Consider the following 18,976-nt stretch of genomic DNA (forward strand, 5'->3'; position numbering starts at 1 on the left):
TTATTCAAATCTTCATTCTTTCTCCAGGTGTGTACTCTGACAGCAAGGCAAATAAGGTTTTAAACATGTGACTTAGTCTCTGCATGTGTAAAGAGGATTAGCATATATTTTTCAGATGTTTGGATCAGCCAAGTGTAATTGAAAGGCGTAATCTGGTCCTTTTTTCCCAATTCTGAGGAAAAGCTACAATTACTGCTGTACTCGTCGTCCTGTGTTCATTACAGGCTTATTCCGGCAGTAACTTCTTTTAGCTAGTATGCATGTACATGCTGTAAGAGGTTTCCTTCCGATGAACTCATTATTCAACAGCGCTCACCCCACTCACTGACACACTCCACATCTACCCCTGACTGCCACATCCAAGCAAATTCACGCAATCATGCACACTATCCTTTAGACTGGAGATAATGCAAGCATGGTGAAGTGCAGCTAAACCTTAACCGCGAGTGGAACCTAGCAGTTAGTCAAGGCGCTGAGGGGAAAATTGACCCGTTCCATTTTAGTTGAGAGGTTCAGTATGTGCATGTTTTATTTTCTTTCTTTTTTTTCAGTGTGTTAAAGCACATTTGTTGCAAATTGGGACTGAACCTCCAAACATCAAAAATCTTTTTGGAGGATTTTAAATATGGCCACTGAATCCACAAGTACATGCAAAGAAAACCCAGAGAGTTATTAATACTAATACACTGCATTATTTCATTGTACTGATTTGTTTAGCAACCCCTAAACAGTACTATAGTGTCACAAAGCATTAAGACAACTTCCTTGAACCAACTTTGTAAAATCTATACACCATGCTGACAGGCCTGTGCAGAATAATGCTATATTATTTCTAGTCTAGGAGGGAAAATTAAGAGATGAAACCTGTCATTGTGATGATTCTCCTCTGAAAAAGGACAAGATGGTTGGCGTTGGGGTATCTGCTCAGGGGGGTGGGACTTTGGGGGGGGTAGAAGATCAAAGCGACTAAAGCTGATTTATCCTGTGTTAGGGCTCAAATGCCTCTGAGAGGCATTGAACAGCCCTTCAAAAAGCAATAGCAGCCACCTTTATATCCAGCCTGTGCCAGTCATCAGGCTTGCCTGTGAAGCAAAATCAATCTGTTTCATATCGGAGATACCAAGGGAGAAGGAGAGAGAGAGTGTATGTGAGTGTACAATCTGTCCCCAAAGCTCTTTTTAATGACACATGCTGCATAACAGAGCAAGGATAGAAAAGTGTTCAATAAGGCAAACATGCTGTTATCTGGAGATGAGGACTAATATAAAAAGGCTCGGATGGTACAGAGGGAGTTGTCAATCAAACATACTTTAATTTGTATTTTCAAATTCCCTGCCTTTTCTGCTCAGCATGGACACACTTACTTGGGCAGAAGTCCTTCAAATTCCAGCTAACAACACAGCCTTGATACGAGAATTACTCAAAGAGCAAGACAAAGAGTATTTTTACTGACAACGCTTACAAATTCTTAAGGCATCCTCATAAATGAAAAATGCACCTTTCACTGGGAAGCAAACTGTTTTTTTTTTTAATGATAAGCTATCACAATCTAAAAACCAAGGATACAGGCGATCCATCCAGGAGAATATTTCTAATCCATGACCACATGCAGATTGAAATGATTAAAAAAGCATCTAGAAGAGCTATTTAATCACATTAGCTGTATAGACTTAATAACCACTGACAGAAAGCCCTTGTGGAGAAGGTTCCTTGAGGTTTAGAAGGTCTCTTTCTTTGTTTTTCTTTGAACAGGTGTGGTGACCTTTCAACCACTTAATGAGATTACAAGAGTAATTAGAACTAGAGCCATCAGGGCTCCCAACAGTCAACCCTCCTTGAACTCAAGAGAATAACCAGTGTCCATTTGGGTGCCACCTTGGAATTAGAGAGAGTAACATAATTAAGTCCTAATGCATGGATCCTGCTACCTAGGGATTGGTGGATGTGTCCATGAAGAAAATCTAGCATTAGCACACACAGTCAGAAAGCATTGCCTAAAGCAATAGCAAGCCTGTCAACTCTGGACACTTTAGGATTGGCCTAGGGTTGGGGAAAGAAATCCCCGGCAACCATTAAAGTCACAATGGTGTTGGATTGCTCCTGGGGTGCTACTCTGAGCTGTTCATTTAGGATGATGTGCAACTATTGGGCCTGACCTAAGCACACTCTCCATCTCCAACATGGCCACCGAGAGGAAGGCAATAAGGGACCCATGGAAACCCAATGAGCGTCTAGGGAGCGCTAAGGCTGGCCACTCACAGGGAAGCCCAAAGACAGCAAAGTGTCAGAGTCAATGCGAACACACACCTCTACAATGGCAAAATCAATGAGACTTTATGAGGCATCAATCTCCTCTACAAAGGTCTGCTTGTCTACTGCTGGGATGGACCATTTGGATGTGGGACTTTGGCAGTCGCCATTTCCAAAAATTGCCAAGGAAGGCTTTTTGGGATTTTGTTGACCCCTCCGTGATGGTTTATCTTGCTTCCTAAAAGATTATTTTGTCTGTCCAGTGGTAAAATTGGATCTTTGGAGTGGCAACAGAATATACTCTCAGTTCTCCCTTTATAACAGGAATGGTCTATTCACAAACTATTCATGCACATGGCTGTGTGGCTGATTTCAATAGACAGATCTATTTACAGTAAACAGCAGATCACATGTTAAAGACCAAGAGTTAAGGATCTTGGCAATTGTCCTGCAATATAATTGATTGTTAAGCAAGTTGTGCATCCCCAGCCAACCTTCCCCTACAACACCCCCAACCATCTCCGCCCTTCCTCAACATTCACCCCTATGGCATTTACACCTTTTGTTTATAATAGACATCAAGTTGGGGGTTTGGGGCTCAGGGCTCCCGTTCCAATATCTAAGCTAATTACTTTTTAATTTACACTGTGTCATTAATGGGTTTGGCAGGGGGAGCAAGGTTAGACAGGCAGCAGAAGCCGCTTCCCTTCCGTTCACTAGCACCACGGCCTCCTTAATTAAAATGAATAATCTGAGCATCCATCAGATAGACGAAGAGAGTCAGAGAAAGAGAATTCTGAAGATAGGAAGGTACAGGAGTAAAAGCCCTGCTGAAAAGACCAGCACTACTTATGTACATGCTGGGTTATGCTGGTTTAACTGGTGTATCTGTTCTCAACTAACGTGAACATTCTGAAGCTAATTGACCGGAAAAAAATATCTAGAAGCCTGGTGGGGACATCAGAACATGCTGAGTACCAGCATCTACAGCACAAATGGTTGTAGTAAATTGTGCTGGTCTTTTCAGCACAAAGAAAGGCAAATAAAGTAGTGAAGTTCATGAAAAGAAAAAGAACAAGACAAATACCTCCACGGCTCTCGCTGTCAGCTGGCTTCACCTGGATGGGTCGAGTCATCTGAAAGAAGAAAAACAATACAGACAAGACAAGGGGTTAGTTCAGGCACAGTCGACCGCTGTCACCACAATAATAAGCCTACGGCCTGAAACTGTTGAGCCTTTGTGCAGCACAAAACAATCCTGTCTGATTTGTGATCAGATGCAAAGATCAACTGGATACTCGGCATCCTTTAAACACAATATACAGTGCTGATTTGTACCAGCATCCCTCCAGCTGACTCACACCCTGATTCTGATTCTGGCACACTGCACAGCTACTCCGGACACTTTATTTTCTCTGTTGGAAATCGAAGTACTTACAAATATCATGTGTGTGCATTGATGACATATGCATTTAAATAACTTTTTCACTGGGTTCCATTTGGAATGGCTCATCCCTGTGCCCTTATCCCTTCGCAGGGTCCTTCTGAAGGGATTAGTGCATAGGGATGAGCTCTTCCAAATTGAATGCAGTGTGTGACACCAAACAACTTTCCTGCTCAAAGGATCATGGCCTGAAGTGTCCATCAGTTGCATCCTTCAAAATCCAAAAAGGGCCCTTCGAAGTGGCCAGATTTGAGCACTTCAGTTTGGAGCAATCGCCTGGTTTTTATGCGAACCTTGGAACAAAATCAAATAGCCAACCCTCACTCTCTGACCATAACACATAGTATCTCAAGCTGCTGTGCATACAGGTATACTGGAATTCGATACCAATCAGAACTGAAATTTTATAAATGTCCATTTCCTGGTGCTGTGGAGCACGTTCCTAAACACGGCTGATTGTGTTCATGTGCTTAACAGAAATGACTGTAATTGGCCGTGAAGGTCATCAGTTCACCAAACTAACCACTGTTTACTGAACGTGCTTTACAGCGCTTAAATGTTAGGGGAAAATGTAATTTTTTTAAATTTAAAGTATCGATTGGTACCAAATTCCAGTATCGTGACAACCCTACAGCACATACCATCTTTCATCTACTACAACGTTTGAGTAAAAGTATCTTTCTACGACGTTCCAAATCAGGATTCAAATACTATAACCGCGATATAATAAAATTAGAGTCTTTAGCTCAAAGTCCATTTTTTTCATTGAAATGTTTCATTAGCAAGTTATTTTTGTGTTTGCTAAACAGTCTGCGCTTGGTTAAAGTGTCTAGTTATGGTGGCAAGGAGGAAGTGAAATGCAACAACAATTAAAGTGGAGGCAGCCACGAGAGAGAGAGAGAAAGAGAGAGAGAGACAGAGGGAGAGAGAGAGAGAGAGAGAGAGAGAGAGAGAGATCAATGAAGCCCTATTGATCCCTGCCCCTTAGGCTGCGGAGAGTGTCTGGCAAGGAGGGATTCTGTGGGTAGAAGGCTCACAGTAATCTACTAAAGCCTGATAAGAATGGCATTTGTTGGATTAGATGCCTCTGTCATCACAGTTTTTGTGCTCCGTATTTCGCTCTACAATTTTTTTTCCCATTATCCCTGTAAAGGTTGAAGTTTTCTTGATTGGTTCTTATTCTACAAACTTGAGCTAAAAAAAAGAGAGAAAAAATAAATATTTTTTTCTTCTTCTGCTCGTCTTTCAAGGATTCAAAAGGATTTTGCTGCAGGATCAAAGGATGTTCAAAGGATTTTTCTATGCTCCCATTTATTCTAACCTGGGGATGTAATGCAGAATGGTATACTGTAAGTGTTGACTGTTTGATTATTAGAGAAGTATACATAAATGCATTTAAACATTAAATTGCACATACAATTAATAATTATTACTAAACAATTGTGACTCAAATAAAAATTTAAAGTTATGCCTTTATTAATTTGGAAAGTGGTGTATTTAGCAAGATAATAAACAGTCAGTTCTCAGTTTTCATTAGAACATCCCTTCAATATGACTAAAGAGACATCTCTATTAGGATTTATTGTGTTAGAATGGTTTAAAAGTTTACTATTCCAGACATAATCAGCAGTAAAAGTAATTCTGATTAATATAGTAATAACATTACATTCGATATTACTTTCTTTAATTGTTAAAAAGACAAGACAGCTTCTGTCCTGAAGGCCTACTTTACACTATAACATCCATTCCCCAGCACTGTAATCCAATGGGAGCTTTCTATCGATCCAAAACAAACTGCTAATAGCAACACAGCAGGCCCAGTTTGGATGAAAAAGGGCCAAGAGCTGTGGAGAGATTTGCGACAAGATTACCCAAATTTGCAAAGCGCCCTTTGCCGGCTCCCCAGCCATCTGTAACCTGAAATGAAGCCCTTCCAAATGCCGCAACTTTCTTCCCAAGCAGCCACAGACAGGATCAACACTTTGTCTTTCTCCTCAACATATTTTCTTTTACTGTCCAATTGTGAAAGGAGGGGGAGCAAACCGAAAAAGGTCAACTTTAAAGACAGGCCAGTCCCATAAAAGCATGACTTGTTCAAGGAGAGACACCATAATGGGATTTTAAAAATGCCTTAATAACATGCTGATATATGAGGAAGAGGACCAGGCCAGATTCATTAAGTGTTAAACGTATCCATTTTCACCTTGAGGAGCCGAATAACCTTCCTCGGGAGAAATTATTCCATAAATTTATCCATCGTAAATAATAACTAGCAGGGTCTAAGCCTTTGTGCGGAGGTGGAAAAGGCAAAAGATGCCATTCTTCTGAAGGTCAGAGTTCGGTTGCTTTGTTTTAAGACCAACTTCTGTGTCGATTGCACGAGGATTGCAGTCGCATACACGTCACAAGGCTGATGAGATCCCTGACGCGCACCTCTCAAAAAATATAACTACATGTTGTGACAACACAGCGCATAATTTCTGTGATTGGTCGGCTTGGTAGTAGAGAGTCATGGGGGTGGAACATTTAACAAGTCCCACGTCTCGTAGAGCAGTGTTTCCCAACCCCGTTCCTAGAAGCACACCAACAGTACATATTTTGGATGTCTCCCTTATCTGACCTATTAACTTTAGGTTTTGGAGTCTCTTCCAATGTTCTGTTGAGTTGATTCAGGGTGACGAGAGCCCTGACGTGAACCTCTCAAAAAATGCAACTACATGCCGTGACAACACAGAGCACAATATCTGTGATTGGTCAGCTTGGTAGCAGGGAGTCGTGGGAGTGGAGCATTTAACAAGTCCCAAGTCTCGTAGAGCAGTGTTTCCCAACCCTGTTCCTGAAGGCACACCAACAGTACATATTTTAGATATCTCCCTTATCTGACCCATTCATTTTAGGTTTGGGAGTCTCTTCAAATGTTCTGATGAGTTGATTCAGGGTGACGAGAGCCCTGACGTGAACCTCTCAAAAAATGCAACTACATGTCGTGACAACACAGAGCATAATATCTGTGATTGGTCAGCTTGGTAGCAGGGAGTCGTGGGAGTGGAGCATTTAACAAGTCCCAAGTCTCGTAGAGCAGTGTTTCCCAACCCTGTTCCTGAAGGCACACCAACAGTACATATTTTAGATATCTCCCTTATCCGACCCATTCATTTTAGGTTTGGGAGTCTCTTCAAATGTTCTGATGAGTTGAATCAAGCTGATGAGAACCCACGATGCGCACCTCACATACAATGTAACTACATGTTGTGACAACACAGATCACAATATCTGTGATTGGTCGGCTTGGTAGCAGAAAGTTGAGGGAGTGGAGCATTTAACAAGTCCCAAGTCCTGTAGAGCAGTGTTTCCCAACCCTGTTCCAGGAGGCACACCAACAGTACAATTAAATATTCATTTTAGAATCTATTCGATTTGAATTCTGTATGGGTTCTTTTGTTGAGGCTTAAATGCCATGAATTAATTTGTAAGTTAATTCTTTCGTTTCATCGTTTTAGTAGGACTAATCAAGGAACGTATTATTCGATATCATAATTAATTATTAAAGTAAAGTATGAATTAAAACAAGGATATGCATTAATAAGACGTGGTCGTGGAAGCCAATTTGTAATTCGAATCATGTTCAGAGCTTCATAGTTTAAAATAGGCTAACAGTCAGTTAAACTATAGTATACGATAACACACACAGCTGTCTAAATAAATAAAATATAGACTCTAAAATACACAATTGATCACTTAGGCCTGTTGAAATATAACTAAAAACTGTACAGAAAGAAAAAGCACTAGAAAGAAGCACTTTCACAGAGAAACTTATTTTATCGACGTGTTTTTAAATCAGTTATTTAAGAATTTTTAGCTACAAAGAAAACTAGAGTTAGCCTACTAGAGAAATGTCATGTCGGCGTGGGATCTGAGAGGTATTGGTTTACCGGCAAGCGTGAGCAGAATGTTAACAGAGTGCTTGCTTTGGGTGGTAAGCGACTGAGTGGAGTGCATGACCATAGTCACACCACTCATCTCCACTTACATACTCAGTTCAGTATGTTCACTATGTTACATTACTGCCCCCTGCTGGTCATGTCTTTCTTGTGTTAGACCATTTTGTGTTGTGCCGCGCAGTACTGCAGCACTGCGTGTGGTCACGTTCATTTACACACGTATATACTGTATTTTGGATGTCTCCCTTATCTGACCCATTCATTTTAGGTTTTTTGGAGTCTCTTCCAATGTTCTGATGAGTAGATTCAGGTGTGTTTGATTAGGAAGAAGCTGAAAATGTGTACTGTTGCTGTGCTTTCAGGAACAGGGTGGTGAAACACTGCTGTAGAGGAGCTCCAGATTGATACTTTTGTTTTGTGTTTACTTTATAATTAAACTTGATGAACATTCTACAGTTCCTGCTTCTTTTTTCCTTGAATGAGTGTGAGTTTAAGCCACTTATACAGCATAATTTCTGGAAAAAACCCAAAACACTGGAAAAGAAACTCGAGACCAAAACCTAGCATACTAGCGGTTTGGAAGTGTTATTACCAGAGCAAAAAAGGAAGAATGCAGAAGTATAAATGCTCACAACGGCGTTGGCTACGTGCAAGGTAGGGGTACAGCCGATCACTCGACGCAAAGGTATAAATCAGGCTTTACACTTTAGTTGAAGGAAAACACAATTGTCTATTTGCACTTCATGAGTTTGCTCCATTTTCTCTCAAGCGGAATGACGAAACCAATCCAATTCACCAAATAGTGAGAAATGGCCATCCCAAACCAATGAAACTCAAACATCAGACAAAACCGAGGCGTTTATTTACCTCGCAATATGCATGAAACTCAATGCCTGGTAATAAAAAGCAGATTCTGTATTGAAAAGGAAACCGCCTCATATCTGTAAATGCCATCAGTGAGATGTACTCCAAACACACTGGACTTTTTTTTGTGTAAGGTTTATGGATTCACCTCTCTAACTAGTCACTGTCCTGGTCATAAAATGCTGCTGTAATGGTCCATTTGTTTTCCTAAGAGCAATGTGTTTCTCCCTTGTACATTTAGTATCGACGGAACTCAGTTTATTGCATTTTTCTCACCTCTAATGGGAGGCTGTACACACACATTCACGTTCAGAAGAATGCTGTATAATATTGGTGTCCATCTGTTTTGTAAAAAGGTGAAACAAATAGAGTAATCAGGGTAGTTAACGCTATGTCAAAGATAAATAAATCCGTAACACTTTAAAATAAGGTTGTATTAGTTAATGCTAGTTAATGTACTTATTAACATGTGCAATACATTTATTACAGTATTTATGTTTGTTAATGTTAGTTAATGAATATACAGTCACTCATTGTTAGGTTATGTTAACTCACAGTGCATTGACTAATGTTGCCAAGAATGAATATGGATTTAAAGATCTCATTAGAATATGCTATAACTATGATTATTAATAAATGCTGTGCAAGTATTGTTCATTACGTTCATGTTAGAAAATTTATTAACTAACATTAACTAATGAAATCTTATTGTAAAACGTAACCAATAAATCAAATAAATAAATACATAAATACATAAATAAATACATAAATAAATAAATAAATAAATAAATAAATTACAGTATATTTAATCATAAAATCTGTTATAATTGACAATTAATAATCAAACTTGTTCACAGCTGTTATAAAACATTTTCAGAAAAACTATGCTGATTTAAAAATCAACCAGTAATAAACAAAATAAATATAATAGTATGATTTATCACACATAAAGTGTATTATAAATAAAATATTAGAATAGTCAAATGACTTATGTTAGTGTCACAATCACCAGCGATCCAGGCTTGTAGATCTCTGGGAGTCATTCACTTTCACTCAAAACTACAAATCTGCTACCAAAAGAACTACAGTACCTGTCATGCACCACACACTCACACCTGTTCCTGTTTATGTATGTACTGACTATTCGCCTGCTTATTGACCACGACTCTGGATTCCCTGCATGCATCTGTTTTCCCCTGTTTTGACCATTGCTCGCCTGACCATTCTCATAATAAACCTGCATTTGGAGCCTCAACTCCATTGTCAGAGTCCCTCACGCTAAAGTTAGAATGTTAGTATAGTATTCACAAGTTATTAATAACTATAATTAATTTATATGTCACTTTTCACTATTGTTGTTATAACCTGAAAAATATAAATGTTTATTGTTTTATTTTAAATACATATAAAATGGGATAAAATAAAACAAATATTGAACTTTAAACTTTAAACATTAAACTTTAACTAAAATAAGATCATTTTACTGTCAGTTACTAAAACGACAGAAGTAAACTTACCAAAAGTAAACAGAACGCAAATGACTATTTAAATGAAATTACATGTAACTGAAAATTCTTTGATATAAAACAATACAACAAAGCTTTAATAACACAATAAGGCCTAATATAATTACTATGATACTATATAAATAAATAATATTGGAAATTACACTTTTTTTTTTCTTAAAATCACAATTAAATGACATCTTTGGACATGGATGCATGTCTGTCACAAAGAATTAAATATGCCTTGGCCAAAAAACTGCCAATCCCAACCACAAATAAGCCCTAAACAGTAAACACTCTTTCCACACACATTCACAGGCACTAAAAACAAAAAAAAGCCTAGCGTTGTGCCAGCCGAACTTGTGCTGTCGTCAGGGAAAGCATTGATTTAGCCTGCGTCCTGAGAGACTCCCCTACGCCTCTCTGCTGCTTTTGTGCCTTTATTGCACACACGTTCTTTACTCATAAGATAAAACGACTGACTTCGCCTTATGCTGCTTCTTCCTTGCAACCAAAAAAAAAAAACCAACGAGAGAAAAAAAAAATCAACAACAACACATGTTGTAATTGTGATAGATTCAGTGAGGTTTCCACACTCAGAATGCCGAGGTTTGGGATGAAAAACAGAGGGGGTTGGAAAGACTGCCTGCAACTGCCAGATAAGATTGCTTCTCAATTGAGTGGCATTTCCAGATCCGCGACTCCACCTCACATATGCTGGCGGGAAACGTGTAGTTATACGTTTTTCTGCCTGCAGCAATATCACCGGCGTCCCTGCATTTGCCAATCTGTTGTTTAAACTCAGCGGAACAATTCAAATCCCCACGTCCCAACAGGAGTGTGTCAGTTGCATCTCATTTGGGATGATGCACGCCATCTGAATTTACCTACAAAGCTTTCAATGGTTGAGCTTCTCTGTGCTTAACCTTAACCCTATATTCTAAGCTTATACCCTAACCCTTAATGCAGAGTTCACACCAAATGAAAAACATTTAAATCTACCTACAAACCTTTAAATGGTTGAGCTTCTCTGTGCCTAAACCTAACCCTATTGACCTTATTCCTCATGTACGAGCAGGTACAGCCATTCGAATCTTTTTGGCTCGAGACTTCCACTCTCATTCACATCCATTGATTAACACATGTTAAAAATGCTTGTTATGCTGCAAACTGATATTTTCTTATTATATTATTCACTTTTTATGTACTGTATATGTAGCAGAAGCCACTCCCATGCGGAAGGTCGTCGGTTAGATCCCAGCTCGGATCGGGTTGGGTGGTGTAAGACCTCCGGGGTTACATTGGTGCCGTAACCTGGATGGGAGTAACATTTAGGGGAGTGAGTGTGCAGAGGCCAGCTAGTGAAGTGCTGTACAGGTAAACCTCACCTCTCTGACCTTTAAAGGTGCTCTAGCAACAGACACTAAGATGGAAAGTCGCCGGTTCGATCCCAGCTCGGAGTGGGTTGAGTGGTGTAGGACCACCAGGGTTACATTGGTGCAGTGACCCGGATGGGAGTGACGTTTAGGGGAGTGAGCGTAGCAGAGGCCAGCTAGCGAAGTGTTGTACAGGTAAATGAATTCACTACAGAAAGTAGTTTGACCGTTTTCTACGGTTATTATTGCTAGTCATTTCCCCCATAGGCAACTGAATTGGAAGTTCTAAAACAAATCACAAAATTTGAGCACACTTTCGCATCGCAGAATAAGGTCAATATCCTAACTCTATACCCTAACTCTTAACCCTAACCCTTAATGTCAGGTTCACATACAAAAAAAGCTTTAAATTATTGAGTTTTTCACTAACTCTAGATTCTAACCCTATACCCTAACTCTAAACCCTAACTCCAAACGTCGCCACATGACCAAATAATCGTGTAGCCATTGGCTAAATTCAAACTAGAAAGTAATTTACTGGCTAAAAGTGACTGACAGATAGCATACGCCGAACGTCAGAACACTCGACTGCTTTGTTTAGATTTTAAGAGCTATAACTTTGAAATTGTATTCAGTTCTTGGTCTCATTTTATTTGAAACACTTTAAGTTATGACATCGACTTGATTTTACTAAAAAAGACACAATTTTTGCGCGTAAGTAACATAGTAAACAATGTAAACAACAGGTCTGCGGCAGAAACTGTGACAAACGAATAACCATCCTTAGTTCAACTCTGTATTTGTTTAGGAAGTAGTTTGACAGTTTTATGCTGTTTATTATTGCTAGTCATTTCTCCTATAGGCAACTGAATCGAAAGTTCTTAAACAAATCGCAAAAACTGAGCACACTTTCGCATCGCAGAATAAGGTCAATATCCTAACCCTATACCCTAACTCGAAACCCTAACTCCAAATGTCACCATATGTCCAAATAAATGTGCAGCCATTGGCTAAATTCTCCATCAGTCAAACTAGAAAGTAATTTACTGGCTAAATGTGACTGACAGATAGCAAATGCAGAACGTCAAAACACTCGACTGCTTTGTTTAGACTTCAATAACTATAATTTTGACTTTTTATTTAGTTCTTGGTCTCATTTTATTTGTAACACTGTAAGCTATGACATCGACTTGCTTTTCACAACAAAGACGCCATTTTCGCGTGTAAGTTACATAGTAAACAATGTAAACAACAGGTCTCTGGTGGAATCGGTGACATAAACAAACGAATAACGATCCATAGTTCAACACTATTGTGACAGTGGACTAAATGTGATGGGATGTTGTTTTGAAGATTCTTATATTTCAAAATAAACTGTGACGTATAGCAATGAATGCGTGTGTGTTTTTTTATTACGATGGTAAGTACTACATACCTGAGCTTGTTCTGTACAACTTACACAAATTTAGCAAGTACATTCTTTATAAGCATTCCATTGGAAGACAACTAGCTGCAATGGCTGCTTGAGGGTTGTAGCTTTAGAGTTTATAGTTCGTCATGATTACTCGTGTTCTTTTTGATGTAATCTATTCGTAAACTCTGAAATGTTAAAAAACAGCGCCCCAGTGCGTCCACGTCCTGACGCTGGCTAAGAGGAACCCTACCACTGGGTTCACACCAAACAAAAAACATTTGCATTGCTTCACTTATTCTAAGTTACTTGCATGATGCATTTAATCACGCAATGTTCTTTACATCTACGCGAGTGAAGCGAAGAACACCCTGCGAGTTTAGACAGAATATAACTACGACTGTTGCTTTGTATGTGTTGGTTAAGTCCCAAAAATGCCGGAAAACCAATTATTAATGTGTCTATGTTCTCTGCACCATCCAAAGGAGCACGGAATTCAAGGGAATTTCACTGCTTTCCTTCAGGAACTGCGTCTGGATGACAGCCACTTCCAGTGCTAATTGAGGGTGACGGGTTTCCAGTTTGACCTGCTAGCTAGGGTCACTGACAGGGTTTCTGGGATGGACACAAACTACAGGCAATCCATCTTCGCTGCAGAGCACCTAAACCATCTGCTTCAGGTGAGGGGAAATTGCATATTTACATATAGATCCACATACTCGTCTTATACGGTCGTCTATGTTAAACGCACGCGTCTGATACGGTCGTCCATGTTGAACGGATGCGTCAGGTGAATTTTCTGCACAAGTTGAATTTTTAGAACTTGCGTTGAAGATATGTCGATTGAAAAAGATGGCGAATTCTGTGCATTTGTGGCAAATGCGTCACACAATCTGCGTCAATTGCACTGCCCCGAGGAAACTCATCCCTACACTGTAAAATATTGACGAATATTTTAACGTTTAGCTAAATATTTTTAGTCCGTTTGATTGATGTAAGCTGAGATTACTAGAAAAGTTAGTTTGATTCAACTAAAAATTTTAAATCAACTTTGTAGTGCTTATTCTTTAACGAACCCAGCATATCTCTAAATATTTTTCTATGAAGCTATCACACACATTTCAAATTAGGGGTTGCATTTCTTTTTTGGGGAACTTCCATTCAAAACAACTGAAACAACTAATTTTAAACATTAAGATTGTGTTAAAAATAATTTTTAAGCAGTGACTTTGTACTTTATATGTGTCTTTTTGATTCTTCTGAAGGTCAGAGTTTAGTAGCTTTGTCTCACACATTGGTCGAAAGGAAAAATTCCACTGTCTATTTGCACTTCTTCCAAAACACAAAGGAGTTCATTGTTTTATTCCTCCAGAACTGATAATTGTTTGTTATTATTTATGGGATTATTTTAGTAAACATGTTTTCGAATTGTTTCTCTTCTGGAGTGTTGGTGTTTAATTTTGCGGATTGAGGAGTCCTGAAGTTTCCATCTTTTATATGTTTTGCCTGTATTTTTTATGTTGTTTTTATTTTTAAACAATCATTGAAAGGTTTATAGGCCGTAACGCTCTGGGATAGCCTTTCTGGAAATGTTTCAATAAACAATCAAAATATAAATGCACATAGAATCTATATTTTAACAGGATATATTATATTTATATAACAGTTTATATTTTCCAAAACTGACCATTAGAGTTAAGGAATCAAAAAATGAATAAACCTGTAAATGTGTTTTATATTGGGGCACCTATGATGAAGTCACTTTTTATAAATTTCCTGACATTAAAATAGTATCCAAATCCCAGTGATTTTGAGGCCCATCGCAACGTGATGTAGGAGTGTGGTTTTCCCCACCTACTGAATTGATTGACATTAATAACATATAAACACATGTCCACTGAACATAAACTAGTAATAAAATATTTGCTCCAACTTTCTGTGAAGTTTAAAGCGTTTTTAAAATAACATGTTTGTAATACAGTAAAATCGATATGTAAATCTTAACCGATATAATCACCATGTACTGCAACCTCATCATTTTAGAAAGGTTTGAATAAACTCCACCACAAATGCATGAAATAAACTTAGTATTTTTGACTAATGAGCTGTACTTCAGCTTCAACTGTCTGTCTCTGTCATTGTGCTGCTTATCTGACGTTATGCATGATGGGAAGCAGACACGCATGTGGGAATGGTGGGCGGGGAGAAGTTGCTCATTTGCATTTAAAATGAGCTACAAAAGGCTACAAATAGGCTACAAAAACAGGCTACACTGTACTCAGACACCAAAATGAGCAGAGTCTGGAGGCTATAATAAATTATCTGATGGGTATTTTGAGCTGAAACTTTACAGACACATTCTGGAGACACCAAAGACTTATCTTACATTTAGGAAAAGAGGTGAAATTCCCTTTAAATGAGGGAAATAAACATGCGCTATGCATGCAACCAAAAAAAAGTTATAAAAATACTAAAAAATACTGTATAGAAAATATACTGTTAAATATATTTCACAGAAATACTGTGAAGTTCTGTGAACTAATATAATAATTTAAACTGCACAACCCAAAATAAATAATAATAAACAAAAGGAGAAGAGTTGGCTCTCTATAGAAAAAATAATGTGCATTTATGAGGAAAAAAGCTTAGTTATGGATGTGACAGATACGATTTTGGCAAAGTGTGACTTGTGAAAATGTTGATAGGGAATGTTTTTGAGAATTTTTTACAGTTCAGTAAAATACAAGCCTAAATAATCAACTTAAAATTGGTTAATTTTGCTTAAAACTCACCATTTACATGGCATTGATAATCCTTTTTGGCATAAAAATCAAAATCGATAATTTGGACAATGTATTGTTTGCTATTTTCACCAATACACCTGTGCAACATAAGACCGGGTTTGAATCCTGACCGGCAATGCGTTCTGTGGGATTCGCAGCAGAGCTCCAGGAGCGATTGTCTCTTTGTCCTTGTCATCTGTTTCTTTAAACACACAATTCTCCATAATCATGTTGTTTGCTGTGCTGCTGTCTTTCAAAAGGGGGAGCTATCAAACAGGGTAAACAGAATGCAGTGGGGGACTGGAAACAGGCGTTCTCCTGAGAGACAGTCTGTTCTCCTGTAGTGATGTTTGATTAGGCACCGCTGTGCTGGGCTACAGAGAAATTCACAACAAGCTGCTCTGAGCAAATCAGGACTGCGCCTTGTTGCCTCCGTCGATGATGAATGTGAAATAATTCCTGTATTTGTTTCTTTACGCAGAAATCGCACGCAGGACAAACAGTCAACGCGGATGGAAGTAACGGTGTGCAATAGTTTTGCGAGTAGTGAGTTAAAATAAAACAAGGGCGTATTTTTTGTAGTAGCTAACCTAGAATAAATGGGTTGAGTATTTTTTTCCTATAGTCAGGAGGTACGGTTTCAGAGTCCGGTTAGGAAACAGACTCACTTTGAGATTCGCTCACCTGCTAGGTTGTGTTTTCAAAAGGGTTTTGCACCACATTTATTTCCTATTTTATTTTTTGCTGCTCAAACACAACATTAAAACAGCTAATTACTTCTAAAAGTTCAGAATTGTATAAACAGATAGCATGCAGTACATGTTATGGTATACAAGTCATTTAGGTGTTTGCATGAAAATAGAATTATCATCATCAAAATGTGGGTGAGGTCATTTTTCGTCATCTTCATATATATTTCAATCTTTTTATTGGTCTTTTGTATATGACAATACAAATTAAATATTGAGAGGGTAAGCAGTAATATATTGTCCATTGTTAATTATGTGTTTTTAATTAATTATGTTATTGTAATTAAGATTTTAATATGTTCATTAACAAAACAAAAATAAATAAATAAATAAATAAATAAAGTGCAAAGGCAACATTTTGTTAAAATATATAAAAAAAGTAAATGATGGGACAAAAAGTAAATGTATAGGTAAAATGGTTTTTATGCATGTAAAATGTACTAAATATTAAAGTTGTAATATCTTGTGCTTTAAAAGCCACCTATAGGATACACTTCTTCCTCTCTCATGCACAAGGCTCTTTGTTAGAAACACCTCGATGTTTCTGTTTGTACAGATAGCTATTTTCTATTTTTATACTTTGTATTTTTTCTACAACCACATACTCTATCGAAAGTGCTGTCTTTAAATAGTTTGTTTTTGCTTTTTTTTTACTAAAGAATGACATCTATTTCTCCAAATTTAGATTCTCATTGTTGTTATTATTATTATTATTATTATTATATTATTATTATTGTAATTATTTTTAAGATCACAGGTGTTTGGGGCGATTTGTTCTCGAGCGTAGATTTACAACACATACAGTTTAAGTCAGAATTATTTTTCAACACATTTCTAATCATAATACTTTTAATAACTCATTTCTAATAACTGATTTATTTTATCTTTGCCATGATGACAGTAAATAATATTTTACTAGATATTTTTCAAGACACTAGTATTAGTTTAAAGTGACATTTAAAGGCTTGACTAGGTTAATTAGGTTAACTAGGGAGGTTAGGGTAATTAGGCAAGTTATTGTATAACGATGGTTTGTTCTGTAGACTATCAAAAAATAATTAGCTTAAAGGGGCTAATAATATTGACCTTAAAATGGTTCTAAAAAGAAATAAAAACTTCTTTTATTCTAGCCGAAATAAAACAAATAAGACTTTCTCCAGAAGAAAAAATATTATCAGACATACTGTGAAAATTTCCTTGCTCTGTTAAACATTATTTGGGAAATATTTAAAAAAGAAAAGAAAAAATTCAAAGGGGGGCTAATAATTCTGACTTCACCTGTATATCATACCACACACTTAAGACAAACATTAAACAACATTAATAGTACTAGAAAACAACAACTACCTCTTCCCATTAAAATTCAGCAAACCAATCGCACAAGGAACGAACACAAACTTTAATCTCTTGGTTCTTGGCAAAAGGGACCCTATATCGAGATCCTGAGGGAAGCATTTGAAATGAATCAAAAAGAGGATGGAATATATCAGATGTAATCGGATTCTGTATGTGACAAATAAAAATTGAATTAGAACATTTAAAAGCCCAACAGTACATTATTAATATCTTTTGGGGTCATATATAGGATATTATATTAGGAATTAATATTGACACTTTAATAATTTTAGATCAATTATCTCAAACAATTGCTCTTTTGAAAAGAACTTTCTGCTCATCAAATAAAAATATGAAAAAAATATGTTAGCAAAAATCTATAATTACATGTAATAATGTATAATCTTTAATATAATAATAAAGATTGAAGCCCCACATAAGCAATTCTAAAGGATGACAAGATATTGAAGTAGAGCTGGGGTGTCCAAACTCGGTCCTGGAGGTCTGATGTCCTGCATATTTAAGTTCCAACCCCAATTAAACACACATGAACCAGCTAATCAAGCTCTTTCTAGGTGTACTAGAAACGTCCAGGCAGGTGTGTTAAAGGTAGTTGGAGCTAATCCGTGCAGGGCCCTATCCCTACAGGACTGAGTTTGGACACCCCTGAAGTAGAGTAATGTCTGTCATTTTCTCTAATATTAAATATTTTCAATATTTTTATGGTAGTTATGCTCAATCTAACATAGCCTTGATGAACACGAGTGTGTGTTTGTAGTTAATAAAAAACTAGCTATGAAAAAAAATTTTTCTTCTCTAAAATAAAAAGTAAAATGGACAATAATAATGATTGTTTGACTAATTATTTTCTCTAACAAACAATTATAAAAATGATTACTGAACAACAACAAATAATCGCATATTAAAAATGCATATTAGGGATGATTTCAAAACCATAACAACCCTGCTGTGAACAAGTGTGTCTGATTAAGAGTCGGGCATCTTTGGCGAAGCTGTGTGAGTGTGTGTGTGTGTGTTTGGCTGGAGTTTAACAGTGAGATAACAGCCTATTCCCTGATCATTATTTAGCATTAGCAGGCCATCAAAGCCCCTTCTCCTCTGTTATTCCTAATAGGGAAATAAACACCTTTTGACTGGAGCATCCCGGCTGCGATAATTAATATTTCCAATTATTGATTTGAAAGTACGCTGTGTGGTGACAGCCTTGGGCCTCGATTCGCCTAATAAATCTACCGTACAGAAAGGTGAGAGCGGAAGAGATCGGGACAGAGCGAGCGAGAGCTTTTCTTACATCCAC

The 18,976-nt window shown here is 37.5% G+C and overlaps 1 protein-coding gene across 8 annotated transcripts in view; it reads right to left on the reverse strand.

Annotated features, from left to right (window-relative positions):
• The window catches only part of celf5a (cugbp, Elav-like family member 5a), a 388,064-nt gene that overhangs the window by 158,330 nt on the left and 210,758 nt on the right, over window positions 1-18,976 (reverse strand). For all 8 annotated transcript variants that reach the window (XM_056447706.1, XM_056447713.1, XM_056447712.1 and 5 more), the window contains exon 3: window positions 3,338-3,386. In XM_056447706.1, the coding sequence (XP_056303681.1) occupies window positions 3,338-3,386 (49 nt within the window). The remainder of the gene's footprint in view (window positions 1-3,337; window positions 3,387-18,976) is intronic.

Source organism: Danio aesculapii, chromosome 22 (genome assembly GCF_903798145.1).
Source record: "Danio aesculapii chromosome 22, fDanAes4.1, whole genome shotgun sequence".
Classification (NCBI taxonomy): Eukaryota; Metazoa; Chordata; class Actinopteri; order Cypriniformes; family Danionidae; genus Danio; species Danio aesculapii.